Source organism: Lampris incognitus, chromosome 18 (assembly GCF_029633865.1).
Source record: "Lampris incognitus isolate fLamInc1 chromosome 18, fLamInc1.hap2, whole genome shotgun sequence".
Lineage (NCBI taxonomy): Eukaryota > Metazoa > Chordata > Actinopteri > Lampriformes > Lampridae > Lampris > Lampris incognitus.
The window spans coordinates 13,483,903-13,501,402 of NC_079228.1; the positions used below are offsets into that span (position 1 = coordinate 13,483,903).

Here is a 17,500-nt window from a genome sequence, read left to right on the forward strand (position 1 = left end):
GTAGGGGGTCCTTTAGGACTGGGTGGGGAAACACTGTTTTCTGACCTGGCTGCTCTCTGTTGAGCCGGCAGTCCCTGTGCCATTCTCTCCAGTCCCCGAAGCCTGCCAGAGGTGCATGCGTGTGTGTGTTCACGTGTGCATTTCTGCGTGCAGATTTACACACGTTGACCTTTGTGTTGGGTTTTATGTGGCTCCTCCAGCGAAGACGTTACAGCGGTGTTGGAGGGAGCGAAACTGAAAGGGTACGAGAGACTGACAGACCACTGGGAGCCGTCCAGCGTTAATCCCGTCGTCTAATCTGACTTTGGCATGGAGGAAATGACTAGGAATATTGGAGATTCAAGTAATTTAGATATCTAACACCATATCACAGCTCATCACGCCCTCAGCCCTCTCTTACCGCTGTTTCTGTCTGTTCAGAAACACACGAAAACCACAAAGGTATTCTCCAAGTGATGATTATATTTGGCCAGGCCAGTTATATAACAGTTGTCCAAATTAATGCAGACATTTAAGTGCAGCATTGAGTGAAGAGAAGTTACAGTAAAGTACAGTTACGGCCGGCACGGCAGAGCAGCGGTTAGCGCGGTCGCCTCACAGCAAGAAGGTCCTGGCTTCGAACCCAGGGGTTGTCCAACCTTGGGGGGGTCGTCCCGGGTCGTCCTCTGTGTGGCATCTACATGTTGTCCCCGTGTCTGCATGGGTTTCCTCCGGGGGCTCCGGTTTCCTCCTACAGCCCAAAGATGTAGGTCAGGTGAGTCGGCCGTACTGAATTGTCCCTAGGTGTGAGTGTGTGTCGGCCCTGTGATGGCCTGGCGGCCTGTCCAAGGTGTCTCCCCGCCTGCCGCCCAATGACTGCTGGGATAGGCTCCGGCATCCCCGCGACCCTGTTTAGGAAAAGCGGCTTGGATGATGGATGGAAGTTACAGTAAAGTCAGAAGTTATATTTGCTTCACAAAATGATATAGATACACATTAGTCAGCTCAGGATGTGGTGGCAAGGTGGCGGTGTTTTGGCTCATCAACTTCAGATGGAGAGTGTTGAGCTGAAATGATCCCTTAAAGACGAAAGAGAAATCGTTGGACTGTTGGGACAACTAAATGGCGGACATCGCAGTATGTCGTTGCTCAAATAGAGAATGGCGGTGACGAAGTGGTAGAGACAGCTATCTGATAAACGATGAGATAACGTATCTCAAGACATAAACAGCCTGCGTTTTATGAGCCCCTCAGCTGCCAACCTGTAGTGCAAAACGAGTGTCAAACTGTGTTGTGCAGCGTGAGCCGTTTGTGTTGTGGGAATGTGTTTGAGCATGCAGGGAACTCCGTTTGGGCAAATTGGCCTTCGGACTGAATGATGTTGGGGGGGCGGGGAGGGGCGGAGTCAACAGTGCAGTTGTTTCTTTTTTATGATATGTGTTGTAACATTGAAGCATAAAAAGGAGTTACATAATTTCACCACGACAACTTTCAACTTTGAAAGCTCCGTCTGCAGACAATTCAGTCCAGCAACGATCCCGGTGATTCTGTAAGCAGAAACGAGCCGGTCGTCCCGAAATCATTGAATCGGACTAAATTATATTATTTGCCAGATGTGATAGAACAATCTTCTTCTTTTTTTTTTGTGGATCCCCCCCCCCCTTTCTCCCCAATTGTACCCACCCAATTACCCCACTCTTCCGAGCCGTCCCGGTCTCTGCTCCACCCCCTCTGCCGATCCGGGGAGGGCTGCAGACTACCACATGCCTCCTCCGAGACATGTGGAGTCGCCAGCGGCTTCTTTTCACCTGACAGTGAGGAGTTTCACCAGGGGGATGTAGCGCGTGGGAGGATCACGCCATTACCCCCAGTTCCCCCTCCCCCCCGAACAGGTGCCCCGACCGACCAGAGGAGGCACTAGTGTGGCGACAAGGACACGTCCACATCCGGCTTCCCACCTGCAGGCACGGCCAATTGTGTTTGTTGGGACGCCCGACCAAGCCAGATGTAACATGGGGATTCGATCCGGCGAACCCCGTGTTGGGATGCAACGGACTTGTCCGCTACGCCACCCGGATGCCCCCAATAGAATAATTTTCAAGTGTAAGGGGCGCCCCGGAGACTCATCCGGTTGAGCCTGTACCACGTATAAGGCTGAGTCCTTACCGCAGTGGGCTGGGTTCGAATCCGGCCCAGGCCCCTTTGCTGCATGTCATCCCCGCTCTCTCCCCTGCCATTCCTGTCTCTCTCTCTATTATCACTATGAAATAAAGGCGTAAAATGCCGAAAAAATAATCTTTAAAAAAAAAACATAATAATAATAAATTTCAAGTGTAGTCTTAATGGGTGGACCTTCTGAGATTTATTTTTTCTATCAAGCAATAATAGTTTTAATAATAGTTTTAGCGTAGTAAGATTTATTGGCCTACTTTGCCTTACATTGTGTCCTTAGCAGTGGGGCTGTTGTACGTGCATATTGCGACGTCACATCTGAAGCGATATATTGTTCAGGCATTTATGTCGGTTATCTAATTTCTTTTTCAGACCTCGACAGTGCTTGGTCGGGCCCCTGGTTTGCACTGTGTCTACGTGTGTGTGTGTTTGGGGGGGGGGGGGTACGGCAGTGTACAGTCTGTGTGTGGCGGCATACAGAGGAAGGTGTGTGTCTCGGCAGACCCAACCCCACGACCGTTGACTCGCTGTACAGGAGGGAATTCACGCCGCCCGACAAGGCGCCCAGTGTGCGCCCCGCGCTGCAGCACACTGCGCTCTCTCACACGCAAACACAGTTTTGCAGAAGTTCGAATAAGCCCCAACATCCATCACACACTCGTCATCCAGCTTGCCAAGCCAAATGGGGGGGGGGGGGGGGGGACGGCGTGCGCAGCCCATGTCGGACCACGCCGCGGTGGCTCGCTGTCTGCCGGCGCGTCAGCCCGAGGTTTTTCCGTTGACCTTGTGATTGTTTTTCGCCTCGGCAGCAGCCAGAACACACTCGGGCGGGGGGGTCTGGGCGACCTCTCTGAAGAGCTGCAGCCCTGTGCCGGGGAGGCCGGGTGCAGTTTGGATCGTCGTCATTGTCCCCCTTGTTTGTTTGTTTGTTTGTTTTTTTTTCCCGCAAATGAAGGGTGGACAAGAGAAGTAAAAACAGAGGAAGGCCTGATGGTCATCCACCTCCTCGGGTTGAGGAAGGAATCGGTGTCCCGTTATCACAACCATGAATACACACCAGCAAGCTCAGAGCGGATTCTGCAAACACACTGTACTGTACTGTAGTGTACTGTACAGTAGATGTACATGTATACATTTACAAATAGAGTATATACGTGTATACATGTACATATACAGTATATGCATGTATATGTGTACACATATATACTGTAAATGCACAATATATATGTATACATGTATAAACTGTATGTACATGTACAGTATATTCATGTACATGTATACATGGGTATAGTATATACGTGTATATGTATATACAGTATATGCATCATATGTGGACACATATATACTATATATGTACATGTGTATGTATACATGTACATACACAATATATACGTGTGTATATATACATGTGTATACATGTATATGTACTGTATGTACATGTATATACTGTATGTGTACATGTATATGTAGTGTATGTGACCCCACCAGCATGTGAGGGAAGTGTGTGTGCAGGGCTGGGTGAGTAACGGAATACATGTGGTCGGTCTGTGGGCAACCGGCGTCCCAGACCTGGTTGCCCAGATGTTTTCAGTTGTTCATAAACAAAGGCTTCACTGGTGCAGAGACAAAAGAACACGGTCTTACCCGGGGAACGTGAAAACGTTTGTGTTAAATCGTGCATCTGAATCCGAAGTTTGCATCGTGTTACTGAACAGAATCGGCGAGCCGAGTCTTTCATGCACATTCCCCACTGTTAAACAAACTCGCCTGCCTTTTCCTTTTAAAACCATAACTCGATCCCAAATCCTTTATACTAATCCCCGCTCACAGACCCAGTCATGTCTGTCCCCTCGTGGACTGGTTTATCTTAATAGGCTACAACACTGCTAGAATATGTCCCTGTCAGGAAGAAGACTCATTCGGTCCACATCCCTGACACCAGGCTTGACACCAGGCTTGACACTAGGCTTGCTAGCTCCTCAGTGAGTCCATACCTTTTTATCAAAGTTTAACTACAGTTAATACAAATGTTGTGTTGTTACACACGGGCAGGAGTGTGGAGGACACGTGTCGTACATACTGCATGTGGCAGCCAGAAGACAAGATTGTGAGACGTCACAAAAATGCCCACCTATTAAAGGGAGAGTGTATAAGAAATAAAATCTCAGTTCGTGACCCCCCCCCCCCCCATATTTCTCCCCACCCGGCCAATTACCCCACTCTTCCGAGCCGTCCTGGTCGCTGCTCCACCCCCTCTGCCGATCCGGGGAGGGCTGCAGACTACCACATGCCTCTTCCCATACATGTGGAGTCGCCCGCCGCTTCTTTTCACCTGACAGTGAGGAGTTTCACCAGGGGGACGTAGCACGTGGGAGAATCACGCTATTCCCCCCAGTCCCCCCCCCCGAACAGGCACCCTGACTGACCAGAGGAGGCGCCAGTGCAGCGACCAGGACACATACCCACATCCGGCTTCCCACCCGCAGACACGGCCAATTGTGCCTGTAAGGGACGCCCGATCAAGCGGGAGGTAACACGAGGATTTGAACTGGCGATCGTGGTGTTGGTAGGCAACGGAATTGACTGCTACGCTACCCGGATGCCATGGCCACCATTTTTAACCAGGCAAGCACGGGGCGAGTAAAGAACCGAGGCAGACATTTGCAGCTGTCCGCTGGGTTTTGTGCTACTGAGGTTTGGTTGTCCACAACTGAAAATTAGTTGTGCTGGAGGCCCCGGCAACATTTTATCCATCCCTGATGTGCGTGCATGCACGCAAGTGTGTGTGTGTGTGTGTGTGTGTGTGTGTGTGTGTGTGCGTGCATGTGCCCTAGATTTGTGTCAAATAAACAGAGGCCCACTAGGGAATTAGCTTTGTTACACCTCCCATGTAACTCTTAGCATCGCTTATTACATAATACAAGTGTTGTGAGTCTGTGTGTGTGTGTGTGTGTGTGTGTGTGTGTGTGTGTGTGTGAGTGCGTGAGTGCGTGAATGTGTGCTAGATTTGTGTCAAATAAACAGAGGCCCACTAGGGAATTAGCTTTGTTACACCTCCCATGTAACTCTTAGCATCGCTTATTACATAATACAAGTGTTGTGTGTCTGTGTGTGTGTCTGTGTGTGTGTGTGTGCACCCATCAGCACATGTCACACTGGTGCAGCCCACCGCAAGTCACTGCACACCTACCTGCCCTGTAGAAAACATGTAGATGACCCCTGAAGTGTTGCTCTCTAGAAGGATTGTTTTCCTGAAAACAGCATTAATTTGAGTGTGTGTGTGTGTGTGTTTGTGTGTGTATTTTCGAGGTGGGGCGGGGTAATCTACTTTTAACATCAAAATTACAGGATCTAGTCTTAAGCACGGTAAAGCCCAACCAGAAAGAGGGCTGCAGGGAGATAAAGAGAGAGAGAGAGAGTACGAGATAGAGCGAGAGAGAGCAAGTACAAATAAATAGACACTAACAGGTAATCCGTGGACGAGTGGAGGGAGACACATACCGCAAGGAGAAGGAGTGCTGGAGGCGGCCAGCAGAGGGAAGACAGGATGGCTCTAATGAAAGATGGCAGGACGCGATCTCATGATCGCCTCTGCTACTTAACAAATTATCTAATTATTAGTGACGGGTGAGACAAATTTACCAGCCGTGGCCAAAAACGTCTCAGCACTTGGCTGGCGGTTATCTCCACAGAGAGAGTCCATAATATACACCAGAATGGGGCTGAAAGAAGAGTGACGCAATGATGAAGAGAGAGGAGGAGAGGCGGAATCCTAGAGACAGAGGAGGGTGAGGAAGAAATTGAGGAGTGGCGGGGGGAGGGCGGGGGTGAATAAGGTCAAGGACGGGGAATGCGAGGAAGGGAAGATGGCCTGACAGCGGTTTTAAGAGAAAAATGGAGGTGATAGAAATGAGAGGAGAGCGGGCTGAGGGCGAGAAAGGCTGTTTGTCTGAGGGGAGCAGCGGGGAAAGGAAGGGCAATAACTGGCCAGTCATGGAGCAGGTAGTTTATCATACCATGTGTCATCCGTCAGCGCAAAATAGAGTCCCTCGTATATTGGTACAGGGACTGGTCCGCTCCATCACAGCCCTCGACCAGACCTCTTTTCCGTCTGAAGGACGAGCTCTGGGGTCGCTCCGTCCATCTGTGTTTCTGAAAGTGTGCGTGTGTGTGTGTGCGTGTGAATGCCTGTGGCTGTGCATGTGCCAGCGTGTGGGATCGAAGATGCGTTGGCGGGGGGTCATTTGAAGGAGGTTTTGGACCTCCTACATCGCCATTCATTCTCCTACAGCAGGAGTCTTCTTCAGACCCAGCCTGATCCGGGGAGGCCTGCAGACTACCACATGCCTCCTCCGATACATGTGGAGTCGCCAGCCACTTCTTTTCACCTGACAGTGAGGAGTTTCGCCAGGGGGACGTAGCGCGTGGGAGGGTCACGCTATTTCCCCCCAGTTCCCCCTCCCCCCCCTGAACAGGTGCCCCGACCGACCGACCCGGGGAGGTGCTAGTGCAACGACCAGGACACATACCCAAATCCGGCTTCCCACCCGCAGACACAGCCAATTGTGTCTGTAGGTACACCCGACCAAGCCGGAGGTAACGGGGATTCGAACCGGCGAATCCCCATATTGGTAGGCAACGGAACAGACCGCTACGCTACCCGGACGCCCCCAGCCAACGCACTTTTGTTTTCTGTAGTGGACATTTTAGATTTGGAGCTGCATCTTCCAGACTGCGTGCTGTCGTGTGAATTCCTGATGGGCCTTCAAGAGGACGACCTAAGCTCTGCAACCTTCACCGTGTGAACTTGAAGAGTCTTATGTCTTAAAATATCACGTGAAATTATTTTTGTAGTAAAATATCTTTATTTTTTTCTAGTGTGTCGTGAGGGATGTTTTCAGTGAGGTTTTAGTGAATTTGAACTTTTTGAAGCATGAAAAACAAGCCCGTTTTATGATGGCCACCGTAGTGGACACCGGGTCAAGAAATGTCCGTTTCTGAGCATTTGCACGTTGAGCTCAGAGCTCATTCCCATTGGTTGTAGTGAAGAACTTCAGGGAGTATAGTTAACGACCACGCTGGACACGTGCACAAGTACACACACACACACACAAACACAGCAAACAGATGAAGATTATCCTGTTGTCCACTACATACATACATACATACATACATACATACATATATATATAGAGAGAGAGAGAGAGTATCTACACATACACACACACACACACATATCCATCCATTATGACACCCTGGACAGGCCGCCAGGCCGACACACACATTCACACCTAGAGACAATTCAGTACGGCCGAGTCACCTGACCTACATGTCTTTGGACTGTGGGAGGAAACCAGAGCACCCGGAGGAAACCCACGCAGACACGGGGAGAACATGCAAACTCCACACAGAGGACGACCTGAGATGACCCCCAAGGTTGGACTACCCTGGGGCTCGAACCCAGGACCTTCTTGCTGTGAGGCAACCGCGCTAACCGCTGTGCCACCCTGCCGCATCTTCACTTTGTTTAGTATCAGCTGCTTTCTAGCTCTCTCTTACTCCAGTACGATTCTGATGTGCAGTTAGACAGCCATCACGCCGACCCCATGAAACTGGTACTGGTTCGGGGAGAGTACTGCCTTTGTCCTAATATTACACCCCAGGGATGCTGCTGGGTATTTTATCGCGAGTCTGCATCTCATCTCAAGTTGCTGTAATGAGTCAGCCTAAACCATGAAATGTCATTTCTGTCCAATTCACAGCCGGCTAATTATGTCCTATTTAGAAACAAAAACAGAAACAAATGTGTCGGGGAACCAGAATTTTAATGTCTTTCGAAGACATAATACTGCTTTGCAGAATTAACGGAGAACACAGTCTAGTTTTGTTCAGAAGTTCAGTTGTGTTCTGTGCACAGGACGTCTTGTGCACAGAGACCTGGTAGTTGGATTATTATGCTATTATGATCTGTTTTATCTGGCTCCGAGTAGCGCTGGTGATATAATGTCAACATGTAGCCTTGATAACACAGCCCAGACTCGCAACAACAGTTTCAACCAATTACACCTCTGTGCTGCAACTTGTGCATTAACTGAACCCAGTCCCACTCACAGAGAGAACTCAATGACGTCTGAGTTTGGAAATTAACAATGGGACTTATGTCCAGAACCTCAGGTGAAAATACTAAAAACAGAGACTGAAAATAAAAGAAAATAAGGTAAACAAAGATGAGCCGATTTTTTTTTTGTTTTTCCCCCAGAGACAAATACAGTTCCACATAGGCCTACTTATGGAGCGCTGAAATACATTTGCAGTGTATCTCTTTTGGGGGGGGGGGTTCGCTTTCCCCCAATTGTACTTGGCCAATTACCCTGCTCCTCCGAGCCGTCCCGGTCGCTGCTCCACCCCCTCCGCTGATCCGGGGAGGGCTGCAAACTACCACACGTCTCCTCCGATACATGTGGAGTCGCCAGCCGCTTCTTTTCACCCGACAGTGAGGAGTTTCGCCAGGGGCACGTAGCACGTTGGAGGATCACACTATACCCCCCCCCCCGAGCAGGCGCCCCAACCGGCCAGAGGAGGTGCTAGTACAGCGACCAGGACACATACCCACATCCGGCTTCCCACCCACAGATGCAGCCCGCATCTTTCATTAATTTTCAAGTAAAGTAAAAACACAGACAGCTGCCCAATGACAAAATACTGGAGTGGCTTCATGACCTGGAAATTCAAAATGGACGTTCTCATCGGTCTCCCAGTGTGAGAAGCAGCTGCTAGCTGAGGTGGCAGCTCAGATCTTGGAATGGATCTCATGTTTTTGAGCGTTAGACGTCTCAGAATTTGCCAGATATTACAGCACTGCCATTGGGTGCCAGAAAAGAAAGCTTTCTGAGTGTGCAGCCATTGATATAGCTCAACTCTGGTAAAGAAAAACAACAACGCAGCATTCCTTGGTAATGAAGCTTTCATCTTTAAACACAGTACGTCAGCAGACACACATTTGGCACACTAAAACGAGTTGTGCAGCATGAGGCAGGAGCTGACGTGAGTGGCCCGTTGCTGCAGCTCCACCGCTGGCAGCGGGTGAAGACACAAGAAGCAGGCAGCTGACGACAAAGACCGACCTACTATATGGATTTATTTTCAGTTCTCATAAAGTTTGATGTCTTCAACGCAGTGTCCTGTATTTTCACATCAAGTTCTTCTTCAAACCCTTTTGTTTTGAGGTCTTTACAGTCACGGTTATATGACGCGTGTTGGTTGTAGCCAACTCCGCTTGCTAGCCATTCTCAGACACTCTTGAATGGTCCATACAGTGATGCCTGACATAAAAAAAGTGGCACGGTGGCGCAGTGGTTAGCACTGTTGCCTCACAGCAAGAAGGCCCTGGGTTCGAACCCCGGAGTTGTCCAACCTTGGGGGTCATCCCAGGTCGTCCTCTGTGTGGCGTTTGCATGTTCCCCCCGTGTCTGCGGTGGATTTTCTCTGGGTGCTCCGGTTTCCCCCACCATTAAAAAGACATGCATGTTAGGGTTAATACTCCTGTCTGTGCCCCTGACCGAGGCATGGCAAGACGAGCTGGAGTTGGTGCCTGGGCGCTGCACGGTGGCTGCCCGCTGCTCCTAGCTACATGGCTAGGATGGGTTAAATGCACAGGAAGAATTTCCTCACGGGAAACAATAAAGTAGTAAAAAAACAACAACAGTGCAGTGGCTTTACAAGGAAAAAATAGATTAGAAATGTCATTAATGGGTGTCCGGGTAGCGTAGTGGTCTATTTTGTTGCCTACCAACACAGGGATCGCCGGTTCGAATCCCCGTGTTGCCGCTGGCTTGGTCAGGCATCCCTACAGACACAATTGGCTGTGTCTGTGGGTGGGAAGGCAGATGTGGGTATGTGTCTTTGTCGCTGCACTAGCACCTCCTCTGGTCGGTTGGGGCGCCTGTTCAGGGGGGAGGGGGAACTGGGGGAAATAGCGTGATCCTCCCACACGCTACGTCCCCCTGGTGAAACTCCTCACTGTCAGGTGAAAAGAAGCGGCTGGCAACTCCACATGTATCAGGGGAGACATGGTAGTCTGCAGCCCTCCCCCGATCGGCGGAGGGGGTGGAGCAGCGACCGGGAGGGCCCGGAAGAGTGGGGTAATTGGCCAAGTACAATTGAGGAGAAAAGGGGGGGGATTAAATTTTTTTTTTAATTCTTTCTGAAACCCTTCAGTTTAGAGGTCGTTACAGTCACGGTTATGTGACTTGTGTGGTTGTAGCTGAAGCCGTGCTTGCTAGTTTTTCATTGGATAGCGATGATAGAGAGAGAGACTGGAAAGGTAGGGGATGACAGGCAGCAAAGGGCTCGGGCCGGATTCGAACCCAAGCCACTGCGGTAAGGACTCATCAGCCTTATGTGGTACGAGCTCTACCAGGTGAGCCGCCGGGGTGCCCCGTAATGCTGCATGTCCTTAAGAGCTGGTATTATAACAGCAGGTGCACAGGCGATCAGCTGGTACGAGCCGTTTCAAACCTGTGACGTCACATGGGGAGGTTGCTGATCAAAACCGACCAATCAGTTCACACAGTCACTTCCTTCAAATGGTGACTGGGATTTTGAAATGACTCGTAATGGCTGATCGCCTGTGCACCTGGTGGCGTAATACCAGGTCTCTGGAGTTCACTGATCACTACTGGCAAGTCCAAGTCAGGGTTGAAGCAGTCGCAGGATGAGTTGCAAGTTGAGTCTTAAAGTCTATTTTTACGCAGCTCGAGTGCGAGTCGAGAACTGTCTCTGGTCCACCCTGAGAAGTTTTACAGATGAATGTCCCAAGACAAGAAGACCAGTGTCACAGCCACAATAATGGACTTTAGAAGTCTTCGGGTCTGTGGAAAGCTTTCAGCTGCACTTCAGAAGCAGTTGGAACTGTTACGTGAGCCCGTTTGGACTCGCCATCCAGCAGTACGTTCTGAAACAAGAGATCCAGCCATCCATCCATTATCTATACCGCTTGTCCTGCTCTCAGGGTCGCAGGGATGCTGGAGCCTATCCCAGCAGTCATTGGGCAGCAGACGGGGAGACACCTCGGACAGGCCACCAGGCCATCACAGGACCCACACACACACACACACACACACAGGGACAATTTAGTACGGCCGATTCACCTGACCTACCTGTCTTTGGACTTTGGGAGGAAACCGGAGCACCCAGAGGAAACCCACGCAGACACGGAGAGAATAAGCGAACGCCACACAGAAGATGACCTGGGACAACCCCCAAGGTTGGACTTACCCCAGGGCTCGAACCCAGGACCTTCTTGCTGTGATGCGACTGTGCTAACCACTGCGCCGCCCTGCCACAATAAGAACCACCTTCTGAAAATTTTTATTTATTTATTTATTTATTTTTGTGGACCCCCCCTTTTTTTTTTTTCTCCCCAGTTGTACTTGGCCAACTACCCCACTCCGAGTCGTCCCGGTTGTTGCTCCACCCCCTCTGCAGAGGTGGGGAGGGCTGCAGACTACCACATGCCTCCTTCGATACATTTGGAGTCGCCAGCCGCTTCTTTTCACCTGACAGTGAGGAGTTTCACCAGGGGGACATAGCGCGTGGGAATGTTACACGCTACCCCCCCCGCACAGGCGCCCCAACCGACCAGAGGTGGCGCTAGTGCAGCGACCAGGACACATACCCACATCCAGCCCCCCCCAATAGACACAGCCCTGTTGGGATGCCCGACCCAGCTGGAAGCAACACAGGGATTTGAACCTGCGAACCCCGTGTTGCTAGGCAAGGGAATAGACCGCTACGCTACCCGGACGCCCAAAAAAAGATCTGTGCTCTGATGTAACGTGTGTTACCATGAAAATAAACCACGCTGCTGAAAATGATCGAGGTTATTCGCTTTTGGTCGCCGGCCACCTGTAAAATAAACATGTAAACAGGTTGCAGTTATTTTGTTTGATTTTAGACAGATTTGTGTTTGTTTATTTTTGACAGATGTTGTTGGGCTGTATTAGATGAGAGGAGCATTTAATGCTCCCTGTGGGTGAATTGACTCAGTTGCGTCTGAGAGGATGCAGCTAGGCAAGGGAAGAGGCAAAGACCTGATTAGACCTAGTACTGACGGTGTAAGGACACTTGAGGCATGTTGAGTAGTAAAATGTTCTTAATTTTCAGCAAATATGCCGTTTGCCAAGAACCTGGCGTTAAAACCGAGTCGGGCTTGTGCCATAAAGCGGCAGTCTGACAAGCTCATCGGTGCGTCCCTACGACATGTGAACAGAACATGTGTGCAGTAATGTGAGCAGCAGAAGAAGAAGGGCGTGTCTTGGGTTTGTGCACTGCGGGCTGTTCTGGTGACCAGGTTGTTGGGAACTGTGCAAGCTGATGCATGCATTAGTCCACGAATGCGGGCAGAACGAAGCGGTCCAATTTCTCCCATTAGGTTTCACTTTAGATCAGCTTGCCAGAGGAACAGAGCCCTCCTGGTGGTGGGAGCCGCGATGGCAGGGGGCGTTCTGCAGTCCAGCCTCAGCTGATCATAAAGCGCTCCTTACTGCACCTAAAAGGGCATCATCATCCTATGTTGGGGCGGGGGGCGGGCGAGAGAATCGATCTCACCCCTAACCTCAGTGAGTGCTCCAGAATCCGCCCAGCGCCGGAGCGCCTCTTCCCCGCCAGCTCGTTGAGTCGGGCCGCGTGGCCCCACGCCAGCGCTGCCCCCACATATCCAGCCATACACACCGGCAATAAAACCTACTCCGAAACGAGTGTATCGCCCTTAGCAGTGAAAACCCTCACCACCTCTGAGGCACGGACGGGACCAAACTATTCACGAGTAGATGGAAAGTCGTCGGTAATGATAGCTACGGCGGAGGGGCAGAGGACTTAATCACACGAGTGTCGTGCTGTTTGTGCTGAGGCAGGCGAGCCGTCGCCGGTCCGGTTTTCCTTCACCCCGCTCAGGCTTTTACGAGGGAGTTGCAGCAGCTCCTCTTCGCCTCCTTGTGCGTCTCCTCACTTTGGCATCGCTTCATAGGAGCGCCACTGTTTTCTTGGGATGTGTGTGTGTGTGTGTGTGTGTGTGTGTGTGTGTGTGTGCGCGCCATGTGCTTGGGAGCTCGTGTGGCTCAAATATGCTTGTTCATGTGAGTTGGGTCTTAGGAGCAGTCAGGCGCTCATTAAAATCAAGTGTGTGTGTGTTTGTGTGTGTGTGTGTGTGTCGCACGTGTGTAGATGTGTACGTCTTCTCGCTCTCTCGGTCTTTTTCCCCCTATGGTGCAGGCAGTCTGAGATGGGCTAAATCCCGTTTTCAGAGCCGCGGACTAGCGGATAAAATCTCATCTGTCCCAAATAATCTGTGCTCGTGGAAAGAGGAGGTCAGCAGCGGAGGAGCACAGGGTAGAAGAAGACTCGCTCTAATGAGGTAAAATGTATTCCTCATTCCACAAGCCTCATGCAGCCCTTTTCTTCTGCCCTCCCCCCCCGTCCCCTCCCTTTTCAGGTTTCAGGAGAAATGAGGAGATGAGAGCGATGGAGGTGCTTCCCATACTCAAAGAAAAAGTTGCATTTCTGTCAGGTGAGTTTGTGTGTGTGTGTGTGTGTGTGTGTGTGTGTTTATGCATCATTCATCTAGGCTTCTGAGCAGATGCCGAATGCACGGCTCTCTGATCTCAGCAAACAAGACTAATGAAACCAGCAGAAGTAGATGCTCTTGAGCATTTCACACAGATAGCACACAGGTGTCGAGGTGCATGCATTCTGTCTCTCTCTCTCTCTCTCTCTCTCTCTCTCTCTCTCTCTCTCCCCCTTCTCTATCTCTCTCTCACTCTCTCGCTCGGTCTCTCTCTCCTCTCACTCTCTCACTGTCTTTCTCCCCCTATCTCTCTCGCTCTCTCCTCTCTTTCTCGCTCTCTCTCTCACTGTCTCACTCTCTCTCTCTATCTCTTTCTCACTCTCGCTCGGTCTCTCACTCTCTCACTGTCTTTCTCCCCCTATCTCTCTCGCTCTCTCCTCTCTTTCTCGCTCTCTCTCTCACTGTCTCACTCTCTCTCTATCTCTTTCTCACTCTCGCTCGGTCTCTCTCTCCTCTCTCACTCTCTCACTCTCTTTCTCCCCCTATCTCTCTCGCTCTCCTCTCTTTCTCGCTCTCGCTCTCACTGTCTCTCTCTCTCTATCTCACTCTCACTCGGTCTCTCTCTCCTCTCTCACTCTCTCACTCTCTTTCTCCCCCTATCTCTCTCGCTCTCTCCTCTCTTTCTCGCTCTCGCTCTCACTGTCTCACTCTCTCTATCTCTCTCTCACTCTCACTCGGTCTCTCTCTCCTCTCTCACTCTCTCACTCTCTTTCTCCCCCTATCTCTCTCGCTCTCTCCTCTCTTTCTCGCTCTCACTGTCTCACTCTCTCTCACTCTCTTGCTCTCTCTCACTCTCTCTCACTCTCTCACTCTCCCTGTCTCTTACACACACACACACACACACACACACACACACACACACACACACACACACACACGCACACACACACAAGGGACTTAATTGGCCATTCACTATGTCTAGGAAAATTCAGAGGTCAGGCTGAGACCCAGACACTTAACTCTTGACCCCACTGACACACTACTCACAAACACACACACACACACACACACACACACACACACACACACACACACACACACACACACTCAGGCACAGAGATGTCCATTGTTCAGACTTGTGTCAGCAGGATGAGAAAACTACAGCAATATTCTGCCTCCACCACGTCTGCGTCAGAGCAGACCAGACTCACACCGACTCACATGGTAGACCAGACTCACACAGCAGACCAGACTCACACAGCAGCAGCAGGCCGGGACGGAGTGGGACCGTGCCAAACACGTCCTGCAGGATTATTTGTGCAAAGCACAAAAAACATCATTCATCTTCGCACGCGTGTGTGTGTGCGTGTGTGTGTGTCTGTGTATGTGCGTGCATGGGCACATGGGTGGAAAAAATCCCTTTTAAAAATTTCTGAGCCAAAGCGAAAGAATAACAAATTAAGTACAAAATGCGCATTTTGTGTGCTCGCACAAGCCTTTTCTTTGCTCGCCGCTCAGCCAAGGTCAGTGGCAGAACACAATGAAGAGGACGATGAGTCAGAGCTAACACAGAGAGCGAGAGAGAGAGAGAGAGGACAGGCCGCTGTTCCCATGGTGATGACTTGCTGTCAGAGCCATATCTCATAGTAACATCCACCAGAAGTAATTGGCTCTGAAAGGTGGGTGGGACGGAGAGGAGGAGGAGGAAACGCCGAGAAAAGGAGGCTAAATGGACTAAGCCCCGTCTTGTCCTGATGCAGGCTCGTATGTCGGCCGTGTGCATCATCGCTCATGCTTTCTCGGGAGCCACGTGAGCGTTTGGGTTTGTTGGCCGAGGAGGAGGCGGCTGGGAGTCCGCAGGCACCCTCGCACCCTCGCTGAACTCTCTGGTCTGTGGGCCTTGCGCCATTCGTGTGTGTTTAGATGTTCCCACGGGTGAAGCAGCGCTCTGCTGCGGCGGACCGGACAGCGGCAATCCGGACCGGTTGAAATCGAAGTACACGCCAGAGGAAGGAAGCGCCGACAGGAGCCGTGCTAGTCGTGTGAAAGTGTGGAGCGGGGACAGACTCACACGTAACAAGCAAAGTGAACATAAGTACTAGATAGAAATATGTCCCGGAGGACAAAGTCTCCCATACAATCAGGGCAGGATTAAATGGATAGATTACACTAGGCAGAGCATTTTTCGTGGGCCCCCCCCACCCCACCCCCAAACAAGCACATTTTGATACTCTGTAAACAAACAATATTACTTTAAACTGCCACGTGGTTATTATGGTTAATTAGTTAGGTGTATATTTTTGTTTATTATTATCTATTTATAGTTTAAAATATTTTATGTTAAATATTTTTAATTTAGACCAAAAGTTGGATGTTTTTATCCGTCTGTCTGGGCCCCCCTGTGGCAATTAGACCCTAGGCAGCTCCTAGTTTGCCTATGCCTAGATGCGGTCCTGCATACAATCCCCCCCCCCCCCTTTTTCTCCCCAATTGTATCCGGCTAATTACCCCACTCTTCTGAGCCGTCCTGGTCACTGCTCCACCCCCTCTGCCGATCCGGGGAGGTCTTCAGACTACCACGTGTCTTCCTCCGATACATGTGGAGTCGCCAGCCGCTTCTTTTCACCTGACAGTGAGGAATTTCGCCAGGGGGACGTAGCGCGTGGGAGGCTCACGATGCCCCCCCCCCCCCCCCCCCGAACAGGTGCCCCGACCGACCAGAGGAAGCGCTACATACCCATATCCGGCTTCCCACCCGCAGACACGGCCAACTGTGTCCGCAGGGATACTCGACCAAGCCGGAGGTCACACAGGGATTCGAACCGGCGATCCCCTTGTTGGTGGGCAATGGAGTAGACCACCACGCCACCCGGATGCCTGAAACATGATTGTTCTACAGGCAGTTAAGGTTATTAAAGCTTCCTGTGCGTGTCCGTTTTTGTGTATCGTCCGTGTATTGTGGGAACCAAGCCCTTGAAGAATCAGAACCAGCAGATCTGTTGTTCAACTTCCAACCTGTTCAGAAGACCTTCGGCCCAGATTCGACCCGTCATGAAATGGCGCATTTTAGCCACGGATTGACACGAGATGGTTTGATAGGACGATGGGCTCACTGATGTGCCGACTGGGTCACCGACGGTGAATATGTGCTCTGAAAACAGCGGGTTCGTTCTGTCGATTTCTCGGGGAAACCCCGACACCAGATCAGAAGTAAGCATGACTCTGCCGGGACACCGACAGACGCCGAGCCGGTGTCACGTACTGGTGCGGCTGAATTTCCACAGTCCTGTCGATTTGGACACACTGATGCCCGCTTAACTGCTCACATGGTCTCTGATGTTACTCTGTGTGTGTGTGTGTGTGTGTGTGTGTTGTGTGTGTGCGTGCGTGCGTGCGTGTCCTTCTCTCCCTCACCAGGGGGAAGAGACAAGCGTGGCGGCCCCGTTTTAACCTTCCCATCACGAAGCAACCACGACAGAATACGACAGGAGGACCTGAGAAAGCTCATAGCCTACCTCGCCGGCATCCCCAGGTACACAACCGTTGTTTGTCCTACCACCTGTGTGTGTGCGTGTGTGTGTGTGTTATGTGAGTGTGCGCACCTGCGTGTGCGACAGCCAGAGAGCAGACAGATCGGCAATGAGTAGATACAGCGAACAGCAAGCCCCCCCCCCCGAGCGAGCGAACGAGCAGATGAGATCAGTGAGCAGACACGTGAGAGAACGGGGTGGTGGGGGGTGAGAGGACGAGAGAGAGCGAGATGGGACGTGGAGTGGAGAGAGAAGC

The 17,500-nt window shown here is 51.0% G+C and overlaps 1 protein-coding gene across 3 annotated transcripts in view; it reads left to right on the forward strand.

Annotated features, from left to right (window-relative positions):
- The window catches only part of LOC130128896 (triple functional domain protein), a 95,873-nt gene that overhangs the window by 23,856 nt on the left and 54,517 nt on the right, over positions 1-17,500 (forward strand). For all 3 annotated transcript variants that reach the window (XM_056298668.1, XM_056298669.1, XM_056298671.1), the window contains exons 3-4: positions 13,643-13,717; positions 17,132-17,246. In XM_056298668.1, the coding sequence (XP_056154643.1) occupies positions 13,643-13,717; positions 17,132-17,246 (190 nt within the window). The remainder of the gene's footprint in view (positions 1-13,642; positions 13,718-17,131; positions 17,247-17,500) is intronic.